Source organism: Syzygium oleosum, unplaced genomic scaffold (genome assembly GCF_021117445.2).
Source record: "Syzygium oleosum isolate NSW1041296 unplaced genomic scaffold, Sole_v2.1 Sole_v2.12, whole genome shotgun sequence".
Lineage (NCBI taxonomy): Eukaryota > Viridiplantae > Streptophyta > Magnoliopsida > Myrtales > Myrtaceae > Syzygium > Syzygium oleosum.
Window position 1 is genome coordinate 2,284,631 of NW_026607496.1, and position 17,249 is coordinate 2,301,879.

Here is a 17,249-nt window from a genome sequence, read left to right on the forward strand (position 1 = left end):
TGCCATATTTTTGCTTAGTTTGAGTTTAATGGTTCCTCTCTATTATAATTGTCAAACCCATCCATTCTTATGTGCTTCACAAGATAATGACAATGTTGATTCGACCAATGACAAAATTCCGCGGAAAAGTATTGCTTTAGCCAAAGAAATGTAAAGAAAACAAGAAGAAGAGACTTTCCCTTTCATTTCATGGGGACACTCCAAAAAGGGATGTCTGTTCTCCCGCCAAAGCAAGTGAAGGAATCTCTTTTCACCTTTCTTTCTTATATATATTTTATTTCTCGATTGTTGATTTCTTCAACCTGAAGTAGTTCCCTTACTTTCCTTTCCTTTTATCTAGGCAAGATAACTGTCGATAAATTAAAATTTATAGGAAAAACATTACTTTTGTAAGTTAAGATTGCATGAGCTCAATAAGTTTTGTCCATATAAAGGGCAAAATATCCTCTATTTTTTCTTTTTCTATTCCTTTTTGCCTTTTGTCAGTATAGGGAAAAATATTCTTTTTCTTCTTTTTTCTCACCATTTTCCCTCTTTATGTATAGATTTATTATATATAAGATTGGAAGATTTTCCGTGAATAAAATCTAGTAAAGATTATTCCTTACTGCTTTTTTACACTACCTCATGCATATGGAAGAAGAATAGTATCTTATGCCTGAATAATACTTATTGTTTTGTGTTGGGTTGATGTTTATCGTCAAATTGATCCTATCTCAATTCTATTTGCAAATCCATCTATAACTACCAAATTCCGAACTATGAAGTTTCATTATCTGAGACTAGTTTAACGATATTTTTGGTGGTACCCCATCTAACAAGACATTTGATATTATTGATGAAGAAGACACTATCTAGCAAGTCATCTCAAGTTGAGTGTGCTAGCATAGGTTATGTACGTTATCTCCTTATCAGGAAATTATCCTCTTAAGCCAAATTTAAATTGAGAACCTCACCAGCCAAATGTATAGTTATGTTTTGGTTAAGTCCAGAAGAGGTAATCACATTAGTTGCCTCTCCTCGTCCTTTCAAGTATTAAAAACTTGGCAAGTAAGATGGTTCAAATTTGTAATTATAGATAGGTAACTCTCTTTGATATATGTAGCGATTTTACATCAATTCTAGATAGATCAACCTAGTCGAAGAACTCAATTGTTCTGTCAAATATCAGATAAACGTTCAAATCGAGAACTAACAAAATCATGTAATATAGAATGAATTGGCCAAATAGGCACTAGTTTGGTGAACATATGACGGAGTCATATTTGGATCACGGTGCTCACCATTTTATATGTGGAGTCTTGTGCAATACTATATAATTAGTACACATGCATAGGGCGGTTTGCATGCATTCATAATCATATATGGAGCCGAAAACCCGGAAATCCATGTTATTTGACAAAATCATATATATTTTCTGATGAATGGATCGAAATTGATCAAGATTAATTCCTTGTTTGCAAAACCATATGAAAAACCAAGTTATTCGACTCAAAGAGCACAAGGATCAAATAGACAAAAAGTAAAGTTCACGGCCCAAATTAAACATTGACTAAGATTTTCAGGACTAAATTTTGGTATTGTCTCTTCTTATTATTTATGCTAGAAATATAAAATTAATTTATGAAACCAAGTCGTAAACAATGTGATATATCTTTATTTAATAATTAAACATGACTCACTTATTCAAGTAGCTAATGGAAGCTTATTGCATCATTTATTCTATAAATCAATTTATCATTTGGTTTTCACTTTTGTAAAGTGGTGCTTATATTGATCTTAGATTGGGTCCTTTTCTTCTGGCAAAACACCAAAAACATAACTTAATGTTCACCCAATGACTACTTACAACCTCTATCTACGCAACGATCATTCAAGCAAAACCTTACGTTGAAAAGACTAATCGCCACTTCTTTTAAATTCATTTTAGCATGTTGCATTGGGCCTAAGTGGTTGAGTTTTTAGTGGTACTGAGTATTTGGGTGGTTAACTTTGGATTTGTATATATATTTTCATGGATAACTGATAAGAAGTTCTTAATGAAAATCGATTTTTTTCCAACAGTCACTAGCATATCTAAAATAAATTTTATTTTTGACATTTTTCTTAATTTAAATCTCGTAGTTTACATATTTTTAACCTTTTTTAAAACCAAAAGTCCTGAAACTTTCATTGTACTTAAATGTTAACACATACACGCATATCTTCTTCTTTTTTCCTAATAATTTCAAAATTTTAAATATTTTTTCTAATTTGCTGGAAAATTAAAAAAAACTACTTTTTGCTTTTATTTAGATCTAAACAAACATGCATGCCTTTGAAACTGAGTTGATAAATGTTCAAACAGAATCGGTATGCTATAGTTCACCTTTTGGTGACATGCTCGTAAGTTCACTTTGGGGGCAATAAGTTTCACGATTGTATATATTGTGCAAGGCCATAAGTCTGTCGATCTCGCTTTATATTGATAAATTGTTTATCAACGTTGACATTATGACTTGGTGATTATAAAGGATCCATAGATATCTATATCACATTAGTTGGATTAGAAGATGCATGCCATTAAAATAACTTCAGTAACTATCCAAAAGTTAGGTAAATTCCATTAATATGATGACAATCTTTGGAATGTGTATATTTAGATTGATGGTAAGTTCTTAATCAATACCGACTATTATTAATATGTCGCGGTAAACTATGCCCTTCAAATTTGTAGGTTGTCTTTCTCACCATTAAAGTTGATTGAATGGAGCGTGATTCACTAAAATCTAATGGAGATTATGCACAAACGGAGGAATATTACTAGTTTGGACCCGGGGCGACACTTTGATTATGTGGGTCGACACAAATCCAATGCCTAGGATCGCATTGAGTCTACGGCCCGGGTCTAGGCAAGAATTCCCTATATGGAGAGTCTGCTTTTAGGGATCACGGCTGGTGGAATTCTGCTAATACTAGTTGCAATCATGATACAGTTGCAAAAGGAAAACCTCGTGGTCGATGGACTAAAGCAATCCAATAGTAAGAAAGAAAAGTTAGCTGATTCAAATGGCGTAATACTTCCTGTTTATGAAGAAGGCGAATTGCATTTAAGCATCAACCTTGGATGCCATCTATGTCTGCATAACTCATTCTATAGCAAAAAAAATTGAAAGAAAAAAAGAAAGAAACTTTCACTTTCATGGGGATGATAACTGTCATGAAATTATAAAAAAACAAAGTACGTAGTTCCCTTACTTTCTTTTCTTTTTATCTAGACAAGATAACTGTCATGAAATTTAAATTTATAGGGAAAACATAACTTTTGTAAGTTAAGATTGCATGAGCTCAATAAGTTTTGTCCATATAAAGGGCTAAATATTTTTTTTTTTAACTCTTTCCTCACCCTTTTGCCTTTTGTCCATAGGGCAAAATATTATTTTTCTTCGTTTTTCTCACCTTTTTCCCTCTTTACGTAAAGATTTATTATATATAAGAATGGAAGATTTGCTGTGCATAAAATCTAGTAAAGATTATTCCTTACCGTTTATTTATTCTCATGCATATGGTAGAAGAAAAGAATTTTACACATGAATGATGCTTATTGATTTCTGTTGGATTGATGTTATATCGTCAAATTGATCCTATCTCAATCCTATTTGCACATCCATCTATAATTACTCGAGTATCAAACTATGAAACTTCGGTATCCATGATTAGTTGAGTGAAATATTTGGCGAAACCCATCGAACAAGACTCTTGATATTATTGATGAAGAAGGTTGTGTGTGTTTGCATAGGATAAGTAGGTTATCTCGATATCCTCGTAAACCAACTTAAAATTGAGAACCCAACTGGGCCAATTTATAATTATGTATTGGTTACGTTCAAAAGAGGCAATCACGTTAGTTGCCTTCAAGTATCAAAAACTATATAAGATGGTTCAAATTAAAATTATAGATAGGTCACTCTTTGATATATGCAGTGATTTTACATCAATTCAAGATAGGTCAACCTAGTCGAAGAACTCAATAATTCTGTTAGATATCAGGTAAACGTTCAAATCGAGAAGTAACCAAATCATGTAATATAGAACGAATTGACTGAATAGGATCAACAAAACCTATTTAAAATTGCCAAAAATAGAATATGCTAGTGCTACTTGCAATCATGATACAGTTGCAAAACGAAAACCCTTGTGGTCGATGGAGTAAAGCAACCTGATCCAAAGAAAGAAAAGTTAGCTGATACAATTGGCGCAATGCTGTCCTGTTTATGAAGGAGGTGAATTGCATTTCAGCATCAACCTTGGATGCCATCTATATCTGCATAATTCATTCTATTGCAAAAGCTCATGGGATAATATTTGATATCATGTCTGTTAGAATATACTAAGTCATTTTTTTGCGCTCACGACCAGGAAGAGTCGGATTAGATTATTTAACTAATCGAGTGAAATTACACCACCTGAAAATTTATATGTCCTCGATTGAAAATTGCACCTTTGGTTTGTAAGAAATAGCTATTGCATTTCAAAACTATGGCCTACCGGGCGATTATTCGTTGTCGGGTGAAAAGTATAGGGGGAATGACAAATTAGTCGCTTCTTTACGAGAATAACAATGGCGTTTTGGTAGGTCCGAATTGCTCAATGGTGATTGGATGCTTTTTACACATTTGTGTCTTTAAAGACGAACACAAAATCCTGATATTCCTGAATTTACGGCCGGTCATTAAGAAAAAGCACTATCCCTTGTGTAAACTCCCAATCTGTCATTTTCCCTTAAAAGAAGCACTACTTGCTAGGTTTCTTAAATAGAATCATCAGTACGACGTAATTATTTACCGTCAGTACAAGTAGACACATGCAGGGCTTGCTGTGAGGAACGAAATTCCATCAATTCTCAAGCATTGGTCATGAAGATACACAATCTGGTAAATTTTATTCAAACAAACACAAGTAGAAATGCCGCGAGAATGGTAAATAAGACAGTTGATGCGGATGAAAAATCTTATCTCAGGATTCAGCGGAGATGCTCTCCACCTTCGCTTGGTATTTGCACAGGTGCCTCTCCCTTACTGCACATGACAACATCTCAACCCGCGCTTCGCTCATCGATCTTTTGGGCCAAATCGATCCCCTCGTCGACCGGGGCTCTCCAATAGTAGATTATGGAACCAGGGGGCCAGTACTTAGCATCCTCAAACAATCTCTTGCATAGCCCCTTCTACATTCATTTTGGCATCGTGGAGTGGAGAGCCACTTCTTGAGCAACATCTCCGCTGATGTGATTTAGACAATGCATGCTACAGCAGGCACCCCATTAGGCTGATTAAGTAAAAGACAAAGCATGTAGCCCGAGAGGATCTTGCTAAATTAACTTTCGTTATTTCTGGCTGTGGGGCTCATAAGTTGTCTCTGTTGTATTAGATTTTAGTCGCAACATGCCACATTATAATACTGGAGTCGTAATTAGTCAATGGCATACTCTAAAAGATTGTCGCAATCGATCAATCGAGTCTATTCTCGAGAAACAGATCACCTCCAGCCTCAAAAATGTTCTTGACCTTTGTCAAGTCATTCGGGCCCTTGTATGTACGTCTCCCCTCCTTGGATCATAGCCTCCGGCGATTGTCTCGCCAGCTTGATGGAAACAAGAGATGATCTGCTCAGCCACATACGGAATGGAAAACTACAAATATTAGAAAAAGAGATGATGCCCCAATACCGATCGCGCTTATGCATCTTTCTCGGACTCTTCCCAAAGCTCTCGGAGTCCCATAACTATAGATAGGCTAAGGTGTCAAAAAAACGTTGCACGCAAAGATGGATTTCGAGCAACTTGGAAAAATCAATGTTGTATCTAAGGGGTTTTCACTTTTTTAACGTAAGAGCGAATTTTTTTCTGATTGATCATAATTAACAATACCACAACTTTTGATAAGGTGTTTGCGATGCGGATCAAGAAGATGGGCTTGTTTGTTAACTATGACCCTATTTATCGATATTTGTTAACTGCATCGCAAATGCACACACAATGTTTTGGAGATACACGAATTAGGTTTTTGCTTCCGCTGTGATTTTTATTTACTTTTACCTATGCATGTTTTCGCACAAAATCCCAACAATAACTATCCGACGGAGGCCTATATGAAGTAATTAGAGTGTTAGAGATAGACGAACTCATTGGCTGTTCGATGGAATGGATGACTACATAGCAGATGTAGTACCACTGCAAGGCCCCGAGGTGATAACCGAAGTTGATATAGGATCGACGTCTACCATCGGGCAATGAAAGGAACCCATTTTCTCTTCCAATGGAAAGTGAAGGCTCTGGGCAACGAGAAAAATGCCGATTTGGCTTTTCTTAGTTATCTTAGATAGCAACATGCACAAATATTTTTCGGGAAAATTGTCCAAAAAGTCTTAAACCTATTGCACTTGTATCAATTCAGTTCTAAACATTTCAATTTGACAAATTGAGTCCTAAACCTTTACACTTCTTGCCAATTGAGTCCATCCGGCTAATTTTGGCTGGAAAGCACTGGCGTGGACGCGCGGCCAGCCTACGTGATGCTGATGTGGACAATTTTAATATTTTTTGATTTTTATTTTTTTCTATCTTCCTCCTCCAGCCGGCCATGTAGGTCGATCGGCATCCACGTCAGCGATTTTCAATCAAAATTAGCCGGATGAATTAAATTGGCAAGAAGTGAAAAGGTTTAGGACTTAATTGGCAAAATTGAAAGGTTTATGACTGAATTGGCACAAATGCAATAGGTTTAGGACTTTTTGGATAATTTTCCCAATATTTTTCTACGTAGTTACCCACCCATGCAAACCGCCTCTATTTGTATGTCTCTTTCTTCACATACCAACTTAGAAAGCAAGATGCGCCCAAAGAAGACTTCATTAATCGTTTAACGAAGCATAAATTATTACAACCCAAAGTTCCATTATTAAAGATTGGTGTACATATGGCCAGAGACAGGGAAGATGCGTGCATATCATTGGATATTCCCTTTGTAAGGTACACTGGATAGGCACTGAAAAGAGTTTCTTATAAGCATAGATGACGCTAGGGCAAAATCATGTGATTACAATAACAATTTCCTAAGTCTAAAGAAAAATGTTTGATTGGGAAAAAAGGTCAGAAGTTTGGTAGCTTCGTGACTGTATATCCATACATGGTGCACGCAATGGAAGTCGCCGAAGCATGACGGCTCTGTTCACGCGAGAATATGTTACGATTTCTTGGAAAGAATAAATAAGTTATTCGTAATACTTGGTGCACAATTATTGTCCTGGATGGTGGAGAGTCGTGCTCGAGGAGAGTCTGAAGATCATTGACCACTGATCAGTTAGTCTACTGCGTACTCACGCTTCACTGATAGGCGAGAGATCTCAAGTTCGGCCCTCATCATCATCGATATCTCGGGATCACCCGCACAAGTCATTGACTATACGACTTTGTAATGAGGCGATGCGGTCGGGATCGAAGGAAGGCGATGCTCGAGCCGGATTAGCTGGCTGCCAATCGACGCGAGACATCCCAAACCAAATGGAAGGATGTTCCTAGACAACGTTAACTTAGATCGAGGGTTTCAATAAGAGAGAAACTGCGAGTGTCCAAGTAAAATTTTTGGTTCCTCTTGGGCCAGAGTGTCCAAGTAATTAGAAAGCTTGAGTTTTGCATGGACACCACTGGTTTTGCTGCTCGTGGCCGTATAGAGTGCGAATGGTAACCATTCTGCTCCAGAAATCAAATTCTTGCCAGAAATTGATTCCTGGAGGAGAAATCTGTAATTTTACTCAAAGTGGGTGGTCACATGTATTATAAGCCATTCTGTAAAGTTTTGAAATTTTTTATTTTTTTTATTTTTTTTTTTGCACCTAAAAAAATTTAAATTTCACTCAAAGTGGGTGGCCACAGGTAGGGGTGTCAGAACCGAACCGAAAAACCGAACCGAGATACGAACCGAACCGAACCGAACCGAAAATTTCTAATCAAAAAAGCTTTGAGAAATTTTTTAACGAACGCCATTCCTGGTTTTGTCTTGCATTCGAACGAATTTTTATTCCGTGCGCACCTATATAACCCGGAAGGAGTGACTTAATATGGGCCTAGAGCCCTCGGAAATCTATCACAACTAAAGAGATTCGAGACAAAGAAGACTCGGTAAGTTTTATGTTGTCCTTGGATTTTTAATTCGCCGGATGTGATCCTTAAACTATTCCTAAATGTTCAATATAGTCTTTTTTGTTTGATCGAAGTGGACACAGATTCCTAAACTATTGTAATATCTGTAATCTGGTTCATGAATTTTTAATTTGTTCATTCTAATCCCCCGACTTTTCATATCAAAGTCAAATATGTCATTCGGTAATATTGGCAAGTCACAATTACGCTGCTGCCCAAATCTTAGAAATTCTTTGCATTTCAATCCATTTGCCTAAATCATAAATATGATATCTTTGCATCACCGACCTTTTTGGATTTTATAAATATAACGGTGGTTCCATTTGAGTATATTATAGCTTATGATGTGAAAGTAGAGCCTCATTTAAAGTTTTATCAAGTTGATATTCCTGTTATTATAAGTCTAATAGTTTTTGTGAGAATATCGTAATTATATTAGTTCTAAATTTTGTTCTTAATATTTTTCGATAGATAAAATTTTCAAGCTTTTTGTAGTTAGTGTTTTCTTAATTAAATTTAGTTAATTATGTGTGTTTTCAAGCTATAGGGTTAATGATCCAAAAATAAAATATCTTCACAAAAATCAAACATAAGACTTAAACAAATTTAATTATGAAAACATGAGGCACGAAAATTCAAAAATTTTATCTATCCAAGAAATTAGGAATAAAATTTAAATTAATATAAGTAGGATATTCTTACGAAAACCTCGTAGTCAAGAAGGAGAAGATTGTGGTGGATGATGGATCAGGCAAGAGGCTCCGAGATCCTTTCGACGACCTATGTTGTCACGGTTGTTGTCATTCTACTTCTTCATTGGTATCGCGACTTGCGACGGCTAAGATTCGAGGTCGCGTGCTCTTTTACTAGAAGGAAGAAATGTTATAATGTTTGCTATTATATCGTTTATGTTATAGAACAAATGCAAGTGAAATTAAATTCGTCGGAATTTTCATTTTATTCTTTCTCACAATATCTAAACAAATTTTGTTTTCATTCATCTCTCATTATATTTTCTCGTCCCATCTCATTATATATATATATATATATATATATATATATATATATATATTTCCATTTCATTCATGTCTCATTCTTTTTGGTGATATTCACAATATTTTTGCATTGATATCTATATATATATTTGATCAGGGCTATCGTCGAGTCAACAAACAAGTTCACACCTACGTTCTTATTTATCTCTCTACATAACCAAGCAAACTTAAAAGATCATTTCAATCTCAAACTTTTTCTCAGTAACTTCATGAAAGGTCCATGATATATTATGACGTCATAATATTATACGAGAGATCAAATCGGTAATTCATCACTCTCTGCTCACTCACTGCGTGGCTGCGTATGATGTCATAAGTTTATATGAGGGATAACAATGGTAATTCGAAAGTGAATCAAATCTCTAACAAAAGTGCACGTGCTAAGAAAAATTTAATACGTTTAAGATTCCGAAGACCCGGTCCATTTATTAGAGAGATGAGTAAAAATTTCTTTCCAAAATGCGAAAGATTTAACTTACCAAAGGGAGAATGATTTAAGATTAAGTTCGGAAAGTATTACAGATTCGAAAAAAGTTTAAGATTGAAACATCTTTTTTGTTTTTATTTATTTATTTTAACTACATAGAGGGAAGTGCCGTAATGTCGTAACCAATTTTGACTTTTTGTTTTGAGATTGCATTTTCTTTTGATAAATAAAACAAGGGATAATGATATAAATGATCCCTGAACTTTGTCCCAACGTGCAATGTGATTCCTGAACTTTAAATTTGTTTAATGTGATCCATGAACTTTAGTCCAATGTACAATACGGTCCCTGAACTTTTGATTTGTTTAATATAGTCCCTGGACTTTTGGTACATGTTTCAATTTAGTTCATGCACTATATGAAAATATTCAATGTGATCCATGAACTTGAATTAAATGAAAGGATAATATTGAATAATTTCATATAGTCTGGCGAAGGATTACATTGAACAAATTAAAGATTCGGGGACCACATTACACATTGAGCTAAAGTGCATGGACCACATTACACGGTAGGCTAAAGTTTAGGAACAATCCGTGTCATTTACCTCGTAAAACAAAGGTGGATGAGCATTTCAAACCTTTTTATTACCGTAAAAAAAAAATCGAAACAAAATAAAAAATCAAAAGAAATGTCAAACTTGTCTCCTCATGTGCTCTCTTAACCATTTTTGGAATTTTATGCACTCAAAACATTTTATACGCAAAGTCACGCGCATGCCTAGTTTTTCCTTTTTGGTCAAAGCGCACGCCTGATTAAAAAAAACAAAAGTATTTAAAAAAAATTAAAAAAAGAAAAGAAAGAAAGAAAGAAAGAAAGATACACACCTACTTATTACAGTTCTCTTCTGAAGGCATTATGAAGACTCTCGGCTGCACGGTTGCACCTACCCCCGACCCGTCAAAAGCAGCAACTTGTATTTGACAGTTGACACGTCAACAGCACAATATTTAAAAAAAAAAATTAAAAGCATTATTTTATTTTATTTTTAACTCTATGTATTCACGGGCCTTGACCTCTCTCACTCACAATTTTTGAAATACAAAATTTTACCCTAAATAATAAAACTTCAAGTCCTTAATATACACAAAAAAAATAAATAATTCAAATCACGGATTGAGCTAAACTATATAAACGCAAAATTGAAATTAGAGATAATTTAAAATCGAGATATTTTCGAGTCGCAACTGCCTTATGCGACATTGAATTTTCATGGATACCAACAAATCGCACGATTGATTTTTTTTTCTCGGGCTGATGTAATTACATTTTGATCTAGCTAGTCAGTTGTAATGTACCCAAAAAAGTTTAAGGCCCATTTTGGCGATAAATAAGATTCGCGTAGCCACGTAAAATGTAAGCTCGGTGATGAACTTTCCAATCTTCGCCTTTTGCTTATGGCCTTTGTCGGAGAAAAAGGACAAGGGTCTTACCTCCGCCGCTGCCGATGGGGAGCATGGTCACGCGAGCAAGATTCATACGAGAAGAAAACTTATAGAGAGGAACCCGAATTCGACTCGACATGGCACTATACAAGACACGACTTCTTTTATACGTTCCGATCATATACTTTTTAGCTTCAAAAACGACATTTCATTAATGTCAACAAAAAAAAAAAGAGAGAGAGGGAGAAAGAAAAAGAAAAAGCACAGCCGAAGTTACAGCGCTACCAATCAAAATTCGAAAGCACGAGAAGCAAAGACAGGCTCTTGTCGTTCTTACCGATTTTGCGGATTGGTTAAGGTAAAAGCGCCACGTGACGGGAGCCCGCCTTTTGGTCGGTCCCCAATCCCACACACCGTACCCTAAAACCAACGGCCCCGATATCCCTGTCCCCCGCTGATCCGACGGACGTGGTTTCTGCTAATCTGTGGGAACGAAATCAACGGTCGCGCCGCTCCACTTGTCTCCCTCTCTCCCTTCCCTCTCTCTCTCTCTCTATATATGCAGTTCGTCGCTTGGATTTCTTCGGTTTTGGTGGAGTGGATGCGAAGCATATTCCGATTCTGACCCATCTCTGTCTTCGTTAAGATCACGCCTTCTTCGTTGCTGTTGTCGTGCGAGAGGGGACTCCTTCGACCGTCTGCTGCTTCTGGGTGATATCTTCTTTCGAGGCGGAGAGAGCTTTTTGGGAGGGTTGGATTTTTTTTTGCGGTTGAGGAGGAGATAAGGGGAAAATGGGTAGCTCCGGATTCTCATGGACGCTGGCGGATCACCCGAGGCTGCCCAAGGGGAAGACCATCGCCCTGGTGGTCCTGGACGGGTGGGGCGAGGCCAAGCCCGACCAGTACAACTGCATCCACATCGCCGAGACACCTACCATGGACTCGCTCAAGAAGGTGCGTTCTCGCGGGATGGCTCTCTCGGTTCTCCCGTGTGTCCTTGTTTGCTGCTTTTGGGGGGGAGGGGGACGCCGGATCTGGGTTCTTGGCCGGTTTGGCTCCGGTGGGTTGGTCGGAGTTTTTCCGGTTGATTGCTGGTGATGGGCTGTTGAGGTTTCGGTAGAGACTGTCGAGTGGGGATTGGAGACTGATCTGGTGGAGATCGTTAATGCTTTTTGGCTTGGTTGCTGATGCTGATCCCGTGATTTGGATATTAATTATTCATCTGGGCTCTTTTCTTTTTTCTTGTTAGATCTGATGATTCCATTGTCTATTTCCTATTCTGGACCCGGCTTATTGCCGGATGAACAATTTTTGATCTTGCTAGCGTTACCTTCTATGCCGTATACAACTTCGAAGAACTCAGTAGCCTCCTTAAAGTGTACCCAGTTCGTATGGAAGCGGAATACTGCTTCTGATGTTTGTTTAGTTATCGCCGCATTAGATTGCTTGGATGCTCCGTTAGCCTTTGCTTGTGAGTCTTATTTGGTGCATATGCTGAATGAGAAATTACTCTTTTCATGTTAAAGGGTGCCCCTGAGAAATGGAGATTGGTCAGAGCTCATGGAACTGCAGTGGGTCTCCCGACGGAGGATGACATGGGTAACAGTGAGGTTGGTCACAACGCTCTTGGCGCTGGCCGAATTTTTGCTCAAGGGTGAGCTTCTTCTGCTGGATTTTAGCGTACTTTGTGCTTCTTTTATTGTCGGTATCACTTGTGCCCTTGTCCTTATTTCTATAACTCCGTCAAGTGCTTAGAAGGTGAGAAATTGTAAAATCTCTTTTTCCAAATGTAGTGCAAAGCTTGTCGACAGTGCTCTTGCTTCTGGAAAGATTTATGACGGAGAAGGTTTCAACTACATAAAGGAAAGTTTTGCGACCAGTACCTTACATTTGATTGGGCTCCTGAGTGATGGTGGAGTCCATTCTAGGCTTGATCAAGTGCAGGTCTCCTCTCTAATCCTGTCTTTTACATCTTCTGCACGTTGAGCTTATTTTTGCAGCTGTCATGATTAAGCCCTTTGCTCTGTGGTGCAGTTGCTGCTAAAAGGATCTGCTGAGCACGGTGCTAAAAGAATCCGTGTCCATATTCTTACAGATGGACGTGATGTTTTGGATGGTTCAAGTGTGGGCTTTGTAGAAATTCTTGAAAATGACCTCGCGGGATTAAGAGCTAAAGGTATTGATGCACAAATTGCATCTGGTGGAGGTCGAATGTATGTCACTATGGACCGGTATGAGGTATGTTATCATGCCAGTGTCAGGTGTGGTTTTAAGTGTTTGTGAGCTTTTCTGGTTGTTGATTGGGTCTCAATTAGCACATTTTACTGGTGGTGTGAATGAAAGTAAATTTAACTCTTCAAAGAACCAGTTAGATACGATACATGTATGATGTCTTTTGCATAAGATGGTTGGAGGAACCTTGCCTCTGTTATTGTTATTTCTCTTCTATTATCACTGTTATAACTGTTGAGATAGGAATTTGTCTGGTCAAATTTATCTGGTTATGCTGACAGTCGTAGGAACTTGGTCAGACCCCAATTTCTGTTAATATCATCTGATTATTTTATATTTCTGCTTCCCTATGGATTTCGGATTCTTGACCTGTTTGGTAACCTATCTTGAAAATGATAACATCTGACGCTATTCCATCATCTATTTGAGTTCATGTGTGTGCTTCACTAGCTTTGGGTTAGGAGTGGCAGATTTGTATTCTGTATGTGCTGCAGTCATTATCTTCGAATGTGTGAGCTGTAGCTAGGGCGGTTAATATCTTATGAGCATCTTCCCTGGATTTGTGACCGGTAGGCTAGAAGATTAATAAAAACATATAATACATTCAAAAAGCCTGGCATTGTTAATGATTTTGAGCCTCAGTTTAATGAAGTTTAGATCAATTTGCAGGAGCCATTTCGTTGATTGTTGTTCTTTATCGATTTATTCTTTGCCTATGATCTACCCATCCAGGTTATGACGTTGATTACTTCATCTGTTAGATAAATCAATAGAAAGAATGTCATTAAATTGTTATCGGGTGCATACCATATAAAGTCCCTCCTTGATACTACATCTCTTCGAGCTGCCAGGGTAGAATATTCCCGTTGAATTGTTTTCATACCACAATATTAGGAGCTTCTTGCAATTCTCCCTATATCTGCATTTCATCAGTTGAATTGTGGACCCATGATAAACAAATTAGTATGAACCTTGCGCAGAATGATTGGGAGGTTGTAAAACGAGGATGGGATGCACAAGTTCTCGGTGAAGCTCCTTACCAATTTACGAGTGCTGTTGAAGCTGTGAAGAAGCTAAGGCAGGCACCCAAGGCCAACGATCAATATTTGCCTCCATTTGTCATTGTCGATGACAATGGAAAGCCAGTGGGCCCAATAGTTGATGGTGATGCTGTTGTTACATTTAATTTCCGAGCGGACCGGATGGTTATGATTGCAAAGTCACTTGAATATGAAGATTTTGACAAATTTGATCGTGTTAGAGTACCTAAAATTCGTTACGCTGGAATGCTTCAGTACGATGGTGAATTGAAGCTTCCAAGCCGTTACCTTGTCTCTCCTCCAGAGATAGATAGAACATCTGGTGAATATCTTGTGCATAACGGCGTAAGGACATTTGCCTGCAGGTGAGTCTACCACATTGTCTTTTTTTTCTCTAACTGTGCTAAATGTGCATTTACGAGTTGTACATTTTTGAAATTGGTTGCGCTCTTTCCCATTAATTTTCGTCTGTTGTCTTGCTCTTTTACTTGTTGAGCATTTCGTCTTGCATAACTCTCATTGAAATGTTTAAGAGTGGTAGAGTCACTCTTCAGGTTCTCATGTTTACTGGTTTTCTTAGATGCTGCAGTTTCTTTGACCTGGTTTTGGTTTAAACATTTTTGTGTGTTTATATACTGATATTCTTTTGTTCTTTATCTGAATAGCGAGACTGTCAAATTTGGTCACGTCACATTTTTCTGGAATGGAAATCGCTCTGGCTATTTTAATCCGGAATTGGAAGAGTATGTGGAAATTCCGAGTGACAGTGGAATTACATTCAATGTCAAACCAAAAATGAAGGCACTCGAAATTGCTGAGAAAGCTAGGGATGCCATCCTTAGTGGTAAATTTGACCAGGTAATTCTGTGATGTATATGACAGCTCCCATTACTTATCCCAGTGAAAATAGAATAAGAAACAGCCTGACACATGAGGCTTTGAGTTTTGATCCTATCCTATAATTTGATTGTTATATTTGCATTTGCAACTGAAGGTACGAGTTAATCTTCCCAATGGTGACATGGTGGGGCATACAGGAGACATTGAGGCAACGGTTGTGGCATGCAAAGTTGCTGATGAGGCAGTCAAGGTGTGCTATCCTGAAGTTTCTTACATTTTAGTCCAAGTGTTGGTCTTGTTTCCTGTGTTCATTCAGGGACATTCTTTTAAGCTTGACTTGCCATGAAGAGATTGGCGAAGTTTGTTTTGTTCTGTTGTTCTGAGACAGTATATTTGTGTTGAGGCTCCTCTCCCCCCCCAAAAAAAAAAACAAAACCTTTTTCGTCTTTTCTAGGACAAGACAAGTAACTAAGCCCCTTTTCGCACATACAATTAGAGAGAGAGAGAGAGAGTATGGAGTCACTGAATGGGGTAACTTCTGTAACTGCAGATGATCCTTGATGCTATAGAGCAAGTGGGAGGAATATATGTCGTCACTGCAGATCATGGAAATGCTGAAGATATGGTTAAGAGAAACAAGACGGGGCAGCCTCAACTTGACAAGAGTGGAAACATTCAGATACTCACTTCCCACACTCTTGAGCCAGTAAGTTCATTTTGTTCTTTTTTTTTTTTTACATCTCTTTTTGTGGACAACACGACGACATAAATGACAAACTTTGGCAATTTTATTAGTAATCTCCAGTGTTGAATTTCATTCACCGCCTGTGCTGGTTATCGGTAGCATTATTGAAGTCTCTTTCGTACTTGTTTCGTAGGTGCCCGTTGCCATTGGAGGCCCAGGGTTGGCACCCGGAGCTAGGTTCCGCAGCGACGTACCTAATGGAGGGCTCGCGAATATTGCTGCTACTGTGATGAATCTTCACGGGTTTGAGGCTCCTGAAGATTACGAGCCGACTCTTATAGAAGTAGTCGGTTGATAATTAAGGTAACTCGATTAAGTCTTGATAGTTTTTGGTTGAGCGCCAGGCGTTGAGGATGCCTGTGGACCATAAGTGCTTAAATAAGTTCAATCTGAGCTTTTGCTCCCTGGATTTGGTGAGTTATTGGGTCACCCAAATTTTGTTGGTTTACAGACTGAACAGCAATTCGCAATCTGGCAAATTGTTGCACTATATATCTGCTGAATATCTAATTACCGTTTTTCAGACCCCATAAAGCATGTCATCAAAGTGTTTACCTACTGGAGTTTTTTGTTCTAGCGCAATAAGAAAGAGGTCGGTTTTTGGGTTATTTAAGAGAGCGGAATGAGTAAACTTGTGTCATGAATACAATTAACGATGATTGCTCAGCTAAACTTAACGATGATCTTTCGCCCATCCAAGTGTTGTTTCTTTCTCATTTTGTCCAAATTTTTGCCGAAATGGTTGGCAAAAATGCATCGTATGGACCGGCTGTCCATGGATCCGAAAAGATCACGGCCATTGATTGTGTCGGCCTCACACGATGAAGTCAGTTCATGTGGACCCGGGTCCTTTTGTTGGGGGCGATGGTCGACCTCATGTGATCCGGGTCCTCCCAGTAGTTTATGCGATTTTTCAGTGTTTATCATATCTTAAACTGGTTTGCTAAACACTTCATACGATTTGATATATGTTGTATCTGCGTTTATATCGAGCGTAATTCATTCAAACACGACCATAGAGTTTGGGAAGAGTTTAGCGATTCATTTGGTGGCTCTCTCGAAACCAAATGTCATGCCTGACTAATCTCCGCACTTTAGTATTTCATTCCTTGTGACAGAGATTTTGAAATGTGCTGAAATTATTTATCACTTATTTTATGGTAGAGAATGCATTCATTTATTTGGGAAAAATGTATAGAAAAAAAATCTTTATTAGACAACTTTCGAAAAAGTTCCAGAGTCCGTACGCTTAGGCGAGTTGGCTTTGAGACTCTCATATAAGAATT

At 37.8% G+C, this 17,249-nt stretch overlaps 1 protein-coding gene across 1 annotated transcript; it reads left to right on the top strand.

Annotated features, from left to right (window-relative positions):
* The first annotated feature begins 11,865 nt into the window (after positions 1-11,865).
* On the top strand, positions 11,866-16,488 carry LOC115677108 (2,3-bisphosphoglycerate-independent phosphoglycerate mutase). The gene is made up of 9 exons (XM_056316517.1): positions 11,866-12,060; positions 12,633-12,760; positions 12,900-13,050; positions 13,141-13,344; positions 14,319-14,743; positions 15,044-15,236; positions 15,373-15,468; positions 15,769-15,924; positions 16,097-16,488. Exons 1-9 carry the CDS (start codon positions 11,899-11,901, stop codon positions 16,256-16,258), a joined length of 1,677 nt encoding a protein of 558 aa, XP_056172492.1. The 5' UTR covers positions 11,866-11,898; the 3' UTR covers positions 16,259-16,488.
* The last annotated feature ends 761 nt before the right edge of the window (positions 16,489-17,249 follow it).

Coding starts and splice junctions, on each gene's coding strand:
- LOC115677108 (XM_056316517.1), top strand. CDS start 11,899: ATGGGTAGCTCCGGATTCTCATGGACGCTGGCGGATCACCCGAGGCTG. Junction 13,051..13,140: donor CTAGGCTTGATCAAGTGCAG/GTCTCCTCTCTA, acceptor TCTGTGGTGCAG/TTGCTGCTAAAAGGATCTGC. Junction 15,925..16,096: donor CTTCCCACACTCTTGAGCCA/GTAAGTTCATTT, acceptor CTTGTTTCGTAG/GTGCCCGTTGCCATTGGAGG.